Below are 9626 nucleotides of genomic sequence, written 5' to 3' on the forward strand. Positions count from 1 at the left end.
AGTCCTCCTGCCGCGGGCGGCGCTGCTGCCGCCGAGTCCTCCTGCCGCGGGCGGCGCTGCTGCCGCCGAGTCCTCCTGCCGCGGGCGGCGCTGCTGCCGCCGAGTCCTCCTGCCGCGGGCGGCGCTGCTGCCGCCGAGTCCTCCTGCCGCGGGCGGCGCTGCTGCCGCCGAGTCCTCCTGCCGCGGGCGGCGCTGCTGCCGCCGAGTCCTCCTGCCGCGGGCGGCGCTGCTGCCGCCGAGTCCTCCTGCCGCGGGCGGCGCTGCTGCCGCCGAGTCCTCCAGAGGTTGTGCGCAGGCGCGAGGCCTATGCCCATGCTGGGAGTGCAGTGATGGCGGAGGAGAAGCGAGTAGAGCCGCGACGGGAGGCAGAGGAGGAAATCGAGGAGGAGGAGGATGACGAGGAGGAGGTGAGTGGGGCGGAGAAGGCTGGCCAGCGGCGGGCCTGGGCCTGGGGGAGGGGGTAGTGAAGGGTACTCCCCGGGCCCCGGTCTCCCTCACTCCCCGGGCCCGGGTCTCCCTCCCTCCCCGGGCCCGGGTCTCCCTCCCTCCCCGGGCCCGGGTCTCCCTCCCTCCCCGGGCCCGGGTCTCCCTCCCTCCCCGGGCCCTGTGTCCGCGGCCCCGTCCTCCCCCGGAGTCCGGGTGGGCCCGAGCATCACCGCCCTCGGTGTCATCTTGATCCCTGAGCTCACGGTCAGGCCGCTGCTGAAGTCCCCCTTGTTAACATCCCTCTGTTCCACGGTGACCTTGGCTCCTCCATGTCCCGGAGTTCCCTCTTTCTAACACACTCCCCGCTCTCTCCTACACCCTGCCCTGCGGAATATTCAGCCTAAACTCAGGAGCCTGTTTGAATTTGGGCGAAGTGCGGTCTGTTTCATGCTGGTCCCTGGTGAAGCAATGCCACGCTACTCTCATTCTGACCTCTGCAGCACCCCCTTATTTAACTTGCTCCACCTTTGGTGTCTGGGACTTAATTCCCTCCCTAAATCTTTCTGCCTCTCTCCACCTTGCAGGCACTTCCTTAAAGCACCTGTCCTAAGATTCTGTCACATTTTGAATTCCCCTATGAAGCCCGAGTTAGAGGTGCTAAAGGTAAGTTGTCCCGGGGTAGGCCAATATATGGGCTTGATACCTTGTGAAAAGTTTCCGCTTGGCGAACTGTTCACAGCATTCAATCGTTCAGTGCTGGGCCATCCTGGCATTTAGGGAATGGTCATGGAAACAATTGAACAGGGCTTCTAGCTATTCAATGGTCTTCCCTTTGTTGCTGTGAGCTGCTTCATCTATGCTTCACATTAACATTCGAGTTGCGAGGGTCAATCATATCAGTGTCATCGTTCTGCATATCAAAGGATTAATCCTATGCTTTCAGCTTGATGAATCCCTCTCGGAAAGACTGTGGGGTTTGACCGAGATGTTCCCTGAAGGAATGCGAAATGCCTCTGGTGTTGCTGCCGACTGCTCAGTGTCACTGGCAAAGAAAATCTACAGGTATGTGGTATCTGGGGTTAATATCTAGTGGGTAGAGCTTGGTACCTTGGAATGACTGTGCCAGAATGGTACTTTTCCGTTTGCACACGGGACATGGGTGTTGCTGGATAAGCCAACATTTATTGCTGACCCCAATTGAAAAGGTGGTGTGAGCTGTCTCCTTGAACCACTGCAGTTCTTGGTGTGTAGAGACACCCACAATGTCATTGGAATAGAATCCCTACAGTGTGGAAACTGGCCCTTTGGCTCAACAAGTCCACACTGACCCTCTGAAGAGTAACCTGTCCCCACACCCATTCCCCTACCCTATTATCCTACATTTACCCCTGACTAATGCACCCAACCTACACATCCCTGAACACTGGACAATTTAGCATGGCCAGTTCACCTAACCTGGACATCTTTGGACTATGGGAGGAAACCGGAGCACCCGGAGGAAACCCATGCAGACTCGGTGAGAATGTGCTAAGTCCACACAGACTGTCGCCTGAGGCTAGAATCAAACCTGGGTCCCTGGCGCTGTGACGCAGCAGTGCCATTGAGCCACTGTGCTGCCCCATTAGGGAGGGAATTCCAAGAATTTGACACAGTGACAATGAAGGATAGTGAGTGGCTTGGAGGGGAACTTGGAGATGGTATTGTTCTCATTTATCTGGTGCTGTTGTCCTTCTGAATGTAAATGTCAGGAGTTTGGTGGGTGCAGTTGGAAGAAAACATTGGACTCAGATATTGAGGAATTGTGAGCCTCTCTGTTATTGAGTGCTTGCTGTATCTTCAGACAAGGTAGTGGTTTGGGAAGGAATGTGGAAAATAATAACTGAGCACATTAGAATGGGAAAAGGGAGCTGATGAAAACTGCCATGTTGTGAACAGGTCAGTATCAGACCCAAAGGACAGCCTAGTGCCTAAATGAAAGATCCAAACTAAACATAATGTGTCGGTGCTGGGTGAAGTGGTATGATCTAATTGGTATTGTTTCGGGGGTGTGGGATAAAGCGACTTTTTGCAAACTTTTGAAGACAGTGATAAGAACGCATAACACTCAGAACGCAAGAAAGGGTGATGAATACAGTTACAGGGTTTATGGGTATTTGCCTGAGTGATGAGAATATTGGTATTTACCTGTGCCAATGCTGCAGGGTCATGTGTGTTTGTCGGGGCAGTGGAGATATATGTATTTATTTGGGCTGCAACAATATGGCTAATACCCAAACTGTGTGGCGATTTTCAGTTTCGCCCGGTCGGCCCTTTGGGTGGGAACCACTTCCTTCATGATCCTGGTTCTGCCGGTTGTGTTTGAGACAGAGAAACTTCAACTGGAGCAGCAACAAATCCAGCAACAGAGACAGGTACAGACTGGGACACGGAGCAGTATGGGTTGAACACAGGGAGGGTTATAAACATATGGATTGGGGGCAGAGGTATGCCATTCGGTCCCATCAAGCCTGCTGCGCTATTCAGTAAGTACATGGTTAATGTATTTGTTTCAATTTCCACTTATCCCAGTAACCTTTTATTCCTCTGCCTAGCAACAATCTATCTACCACCCTCTTACAAAATTCAATGACCCCACCTCCACCACCTTCAAAGACAGAGAATTCCAAATTTGCCCAGGCCTCAGAGATAAAAAAATGAACTCTGTCCTGAAACGGTAGCCCCTTGTTTGAAAACGGTACCCCTGGTTCGGGACTGAACCACACGAGAAAGCATCCTTCTCATGTCCATCTTGACAAGACCATTCAGGGTGTCATACACTCAACCAAACCACTCCTCGCTCTTCCAAGCTCCAATGGAAATGAAACCAGCCTGTCCAACCTTTCCCCATAGGACAACTCGTTCATTCAGTAAACCATCTTCAATGTACTTAAATCCTTCCTTAAATAAGGCGACTCCACACAGTATTCAAAATGTGGTCTCGTCAATAATGGAAGCATGACATGCACTCTTAAGCTGAGATCCCAACACAGACTCCATTCATCATATCCCACAATTAGGAAAACAAGACAACGGGAGCAAAGAAAAATCTCCCTTTCCCACTTTGCCAAGCTGCCACACTCACTCACTCTGCAGGTTACACTCTTGATTAAACCTTTAGCATTCTTTACTATTCTTTGTATTCTGACCAGTCATCTGACCTGCCACTCATCTTTGCCCAATTAAGTGTATTTTCCTTAAGTTTAATACTTTCCCTCACTTCTTTAGTTAACACTGGATAGTGTGACATCCCCTTAGAATTTTTCTTTACAGTAGGAAAATACTTATTCTGAAATAGCCCTTGAAATGTGTGCCGCTGCATCCCCATTGATCTATCTCTGAGTTCATTTCAGCCGACTCAACTTTGATGTCCACGCAGTTGCTCTGAATTAGGTTTAAAATAATAGTTTTAGACCCAATCTTCTCCTTTTCAAACTAGGTATAAAAATCATGGTTGCTGCTACCTCAGATTGTCTTTACTTTGAGGTCATTAATGAATTGTCACATCATACAGTACCAAATCCAATATAACCTGCTCTCTAGTTGGTTCCAGAAAGTGCTGCTTTTTCAGAGTATTTCTCTTGAAAGTATTCTCAGAGCTCCTTATTCTGGTTTCTCTTGCCAATCTGTTTTCTTTTCACTTTATTTTTAAATTAAAGTCACCCAAGATTATTGCAGTCTCTTTATCACAACCCAATGTCCCTTGCATACTTTGTCTCACACTGTTGTTATGTTAAGGGGCCTGTAGACCACTCCCACTAATGACTTCTTTTCCATCCTATTCCTCATCACCACCCAAACCTATTCTACAACATGGTCCCCTGGATGGGGATGGGGTTGGGGAATTGGGCATGGGATTTAGATATGGTGGGGGTGGGGGGTCTGGTTGGGATAGGGGTGGCAGCCCCAATGATTGGTGGCACAGTCTGGATGGTTGGTTACATAAGGTTAGTGTACGTTCTGGTTTAATTTCTGTTCATTCCTAACTTGAGGTTTCTTTTTCTTCCAGATTCTGTTAGGCCCGAATACAGGACTATCTGGTGGAATGCCAGGAATGCTGCCGCCACCAGTTCCTGGGAAAATATAACACATGAGACGCCTCGAGAAGAAAATACCGATGTAATGGGAAGGGATCGATAGACCTGTGGGGTGGGGTGGGAGATTTGACATTAGGAACAGATGCTGTATCAGCCGCTCATTGCCAGCAAGATGTGAATTCATCCTCCGTGTTCATCTCTGGAGCATTTGGACATCCCGACAGACCGAGTCTCATCTGCAGCTCGGCATCAGAGGGTGACAAGAATCGGAATTCTAATCTGCTGGAACAGTCATTGGTTTGGGGAAACATAGTGGGTGGGGGGGTGGGAGGGGGTTGCAGCCTGATAGGTTCTAAGAGCCATTTTTCTAATGAACTGCAAAGTATCTCATTCGCTGCCAGCATTTATCTGAGTCTTTCTGTTGGGAAGCGATGTAGGAGCTGGAGTTTTAGATCGACTGGCAGTTCAAGTGTGTTGGAATATGGTGGAGGTATGAAGGACTACCTTGTGCCAGTACAGTACAGTAGAGGAGTGTGAGGGACATGCCAGTGAAGTACTGTGGAGGGGTGTCAGAGCCTGTCCTGTGCCAGTGCAGTACAATGCAGGGGTGTGAGGGACTCTCCAGTGTCAGTGCAGTACAGTGGAGGGTATGAGGGACTCTTCTGTGCCAGTGCAGTACAATGAAGGGGTGTGAAGGGCACCCCAGTGTTAGTGTAGTACAATGGAGAGGTATGAGGGACTGCTGTGTTCTAGTCCTTGGTTGCACGCTAATTTTTTTTCACCTCAGGAACAAAGCAAACCCAGAGTCTCTTTTGTCTCCTAGGAGCTGACTCGGTTGTGGCAGTGATACAGCAAGGATCCTAAGCTCGCTCTGACACAGATTCAGGTTACTGTCTGATCTGATTGATGGGCATGGCTTGGCTCCAAACCAGGGTGGCACTGGTGCTAGCAAATGTACTCAAAACAATGGGAGCCAGTGACTTGCTGCAGGAAAGGGACAAGCCAGCTTCTTCCTGCCTGGTACCTCCCTCCAAACCTGGGCACTGCTGGCACAGAGGCTGATTGGCAAAGTGGTGCCCTGTGGGTCTTAGTGTCACAGGTGAATGGATACCTAGCTGCCTGGATGACACTGAAATGTGCTGGATTTGGAAACCCAGGCAACTGCAATTGAATTTACCCAAGACTGGGCTGATCTGACACTAAAGTTCCCTTCTGCAAACCTCACACATGATGGGATGAGTTTGAATATGCCACCTGCAGGAATGGTGGAAGGTTACCATTGTGCTGTGTGACTTGAAGTTGGGGGTTGAATAAATGCTTGATACTGGATTGTGAGTGATTTAATCTGAATGAGAGATGGCAATAAGGTTCAGCAGCAGCTGAGTCCATGCACGATTGTAGGGTTCAGAATCTGGATCTCTGCACACTTCAGTTTAAAAGATCTGGTTGGCACCAAACAGACCATCTTAATCCACTGGTTCACTCTGATCTGAAGAGTTAAATTCAACTCAACATTAGCTCTTCTTTTTCTTCATAGACATGTGAAAACTGCTGTGTATTGAAAACTTTATTGTAACAACCAAGCTAAAATCAACACCGACTAAATGTTGTTAAGCAGGCAGCTAATAATCTACAGGAACAGTATTTCCTTGTTAACTAATTAACAACTGCCTCATTACGTTATGCAGATGTGTATTCTTGTGGGTAATGTCTTAGACGCCTGTCACAATATGGCGAGTGTTCTGGTGATCCTAAATCTTAACAAACCTTGATTCTTCAAACTGTGAATCCATTCTCACCAGCATCCGCCCTGATGGTCAACACACACACAGTCCGTCCAACTGCCTTGTACAATAGCGGTTGTTTTCAGTCATCCTTTCCAGAACTGATTCTTCATCCAGAGAGTCGGCTGCAGCTGTTTTATTTGCTGGTGTAAACTGGTGCTTGAAATCTTATGGGTTTTCGCTTCAGCCTCTGTTTCCATTTTGACCAAATCACAAGGGCTTGTCTCCGGGCAGAGGTTAGAGTGATTGTACCATTCCCCATTCCAGGATATTCTGTTTGATGTTATTAACAGGAGGTAAAAACAATGACTGCAGGGGCTGGAAACCAGATTCTGGATCAGTGGTGCTGGAAGAGCACAGCAGTTCAGGCAGCATCCGAGGAGCAGCGAAATCGATGTTTTGGCCAAAAGCCCTTCATCAGGAATAAAGCTTTATTCGAAACGTCGATTTCGCTGCTCCTCGGATGCTGCCTGAACTGCTGTGCTCTTCCACCACCACTGATCCAGAATGTTATTAAAAGGAGGCAGTCTAAATCTGTCCTGCAGAGGCTGTGTATGTGAGGTGCTCGGCCTTCTGCAAGATGCAAGGACGAATGGGAAAGTGGATAGCAAGTTTAGAGAAGATCTGTAGCTCAGGTTGAGATTCTGGATATAGGTTTGCTTGCTGCGGTGGAAGGTTCATTTTCAAACTCAAACCTTCCAGCTCAACGAGCAAACCTACATCCAGAAGGGAAGTGGATCTTTGAAAGATGCTCCAGAAATGTAAGACCATTGAGTATAGGAGTTGGGATGTCATGTTGACGTTGTACAAGACACTGGTGAGGCCACTGTTGGAGCACTGTGTACAGTTCTGGTTGCCCTGCTATAGGAAGCATATTATTATTGAATAGGATATCGTTAGAGCTGGAGAGTTTTGAGTTATAGGGAGAGGCTGTATAGGCTCGGACAATTTTCACTGGAGCGTAGAAGGTTGAGGGGTGACGTTGTAGAGGTTTATAAATCATGAGGGGCATAGATAAAGTGAATGACAAAGGTCTTTCCCTTAGGAGGGGGAATTCAAAACTAGAGGGCATATTTTTAAGTTGAGAGAAGAAAGATTTAAAAGGGGCAACCTTTTCATTCAGAAGGTGGTTCATATGTGGAATGAACCGGCAGAGGAAGTGGTAGATAAAAGTTACGGTTACAACATTTAAAAGCCATTTGAACAGGTATATGAAAGGTTCAGAGGGATATGGATCAAACACAGGCAAGTGGGACTAGTTTAGTTTGAGAAACTTGGTCAGACATGGTCGAGTTGGACTGAAAGGTCTGTTTCCGCGCTGTATGACTTTTAAGATATTTCTCTAAACATCTGATCATTACCTGTATCGGGCTACAAGGGCCTGAGGACCGATTTTAATAACTCTAATATGGTTTGGCCAGAGTGGACTGGGAGCAGATACTTCAGGTAAATCAGCGTTAGAACAGTGGGATGCATTCAAAAAGGAAATTGGGAGAGCACAGTCCAACTTGTTCCAATAAAGTTAAAGAGTGCGATCCACACATCCATTGAATCCTGGATATTGGGGGATATGCAAGGTTGGATAAAGAGAAACAGGAGATTTATGGCAGATACTAGAGATTCACAACAACAGAAGCTCTAGAGGAGCATAGAAAGTCCAAGGGAGAATTTAAAAAGGAAGTTAGGAGAGCAAAAGGGGTGCATAAAAGTACAATGGCAGGTAAAAGTCATTTTTCAAAGTATATTAAGGATAAAAAGATAATGAAGAAAACAGGTTCACAATGGCGATTTATGCATGTAGCCAAAGGATGTAGGTAGGGCTCTAAATGAATACTTCGAGGTTGGTGTTCACTTGTGAGAGGGACAACATGGGCATAAAAATAGAGAGCAAGACTGAAACAACAAAAGAAATTACGCACAGATGGTGGGTTCTGCGAGGTCTGGCAGACTCCTTGGCTTCTTGATCTGAAATTAAGTCCAGGACCACCCCTCTTCTATATGACTTCTACGTACTGGCTTAAAAAGCTGTCTCAGATACGTCTTAAGAATTATACTCTCTCTCAACCTTTCAATCTGACTACCTCAGTTAATGTTGGAGAAGTTGAAGTCCTCATAACTTATATACTTATCTGAAATTTGCCTACATGTTTGCTCTTCTATTTTTCTCTACTGTTAGGAGGCCTATAGTATACTCCCAGCAATGTGATTGTTTATTTTTGTTTTATTAAGTACCCCACATATACCTTAATTTGAGGAGCTTTCTCATATTCCTTACTGTTGTAATTGAATCTCTAATCAATTTTAAAAGTTTGTTCATTGGATGAGGGCATCATTGGCTGGGCCACCATTGCTGTGGTTCTGTAGTCACATGTTGGCCAGACCAGGCAAGGATGGCAGTTTCCTTCCATAAAGGGCATTAATGAACCAGATGGGTTTTTCCAACAATCGTCAATGGATTCTTGGTCATCAGTAGACTCTTACTTCTTGATACTTATTGAATTCAAATTGCACCATCTGCTGTGCTGGGATTTGAACCCAGGTCCCCAGAACATTACCCGGGTGTCTGGATTAACAGTCCAGTGCTAATACTACTAGGCATTTATAAAGCACCGTCCATAGCATCACAATGTCCTAAAGCATTTTATAGCCAAGCAAGTGCTTCACGAGTGTGGGCGCTGTTCCAATTTAAGAAATTTTGGAGCCCAGTGACACATAGCAAGATCTCAAACAATAATGCAATCGCAACCAGATAATGTATTTGATTGAGGAGAAAGTGAGGACTGCAGATGCTGGAGATCAGACGTGAAAATGTGTTGCTGGAAAAGCGCAGCAGGTCAGGCAGCATCCAAGGAACAGGAGAATTGACGTTTCGGGCATAAGCCCTTCTTCAGGAATGAGGAAGCCCTTCCTGAAGAAGGGCTTATGCCCGAAACGTCGAATCTCCTGCTCCTTGGATGCTGCCTGACCTGCTGCGCTTTTCCAGCAATGTATTTGATTGAGGCGAGAGCGTGGTGCTGGAAAACGCCAGCGGGTCAGTCAGCATCTAAGGAGCAGGAGAATCGACATTTCAGGCATAAACCCTTCATCAGGAACGTCGATGCCCGAAACGTCGAATCTCCTGCTCCTCAGATGCTGCCTGACCTGCTTGCTGTGCTTTTCCAGCACCACGCTCTCGACTCTGATCTCCAGCATCTGCAGTCCTCACTTTCTTTCCCCCCTCTCCCCATAAATTGCAATATATACTCCTGTACTTTCTTCCCCGTCTTTCTTGAAATGTCAAAATGTTAATCCTGTCCTTTCAATCACGTTTCAGTGTCGGTGATTAAATCATATTCCCACGATT

At 47.3% G+C, this 9626-nt stretch overlaps 1 protein-coding gene across 1 annotated transcript; it reads left to right on the plus strand.

Annotated features, from left to right (window-relative positions):
- The first annotated feature begins 285 nt into the window (after positions 1 to 285).
- On the plus strand, positions 286 to 5828 carry tomm22 (translocase of outer mitochondrial membrane 22 homolog (yeast)). The gene is made up of 4 exons (XM_060849327.1): positions 286 to 407; positions 1370 to 1488; positions 2720 to 2837; positions 4472 to 5828. Exons 1-4 carry the CDS (start codon positions 330 to 332, stop codon positions 4547 to 4549), a joined length of 393 nt encoding a protein of 130 aa, XP_060705310.1. The 5' UTR covers positions 286 to 329; the 3' UTR covers positions 4550 to 5828.
- The last annotated feature ends 3798 nt before the right edge of the window (positions 5829 to 9626 follow it).

Source organism: Hemiscyllium ocellatum, chromosome 33 (assembly GCF_020745735.1).
Source record: "Hemiscyllium ocellatum isolate sHemOce1 chromosome 33, sHemOce1.pat.X.cur, whole genome shotgun sequence".
Classification (NCBI taxonomy): domain Eukaryota; kingdom Metazoa; phylum Chordata; class Chondrichthyes; order Orectolobiformes; family Hemiscylliidae; genus Hemiscyllium; species Hemiscyllium ocellatum.

Coding starts and splice junctions, on each gene's coding strand:
- tomm22 (XM_060849327.1), top strand. CDS start 330: ATGGCGGAGGAGAAGCGAGTAGAGCCGCGACGGGAGGCAGAGGAGGAA. Junction 408..1,369: donor AGGAGGATGACGAGGAGGAG/GTGAGTGGGGCG, acceptor CTATGCTTTCAG/CTTGATGAATCCCTCTCGGA. Junction 1,489..2,719: donor CTGGCAAAGAAAATCTACAG/GTATGTGGTATC, acceptor GGCGATTTTCAG/TTTCGCCCGGTCGGCCCTTT.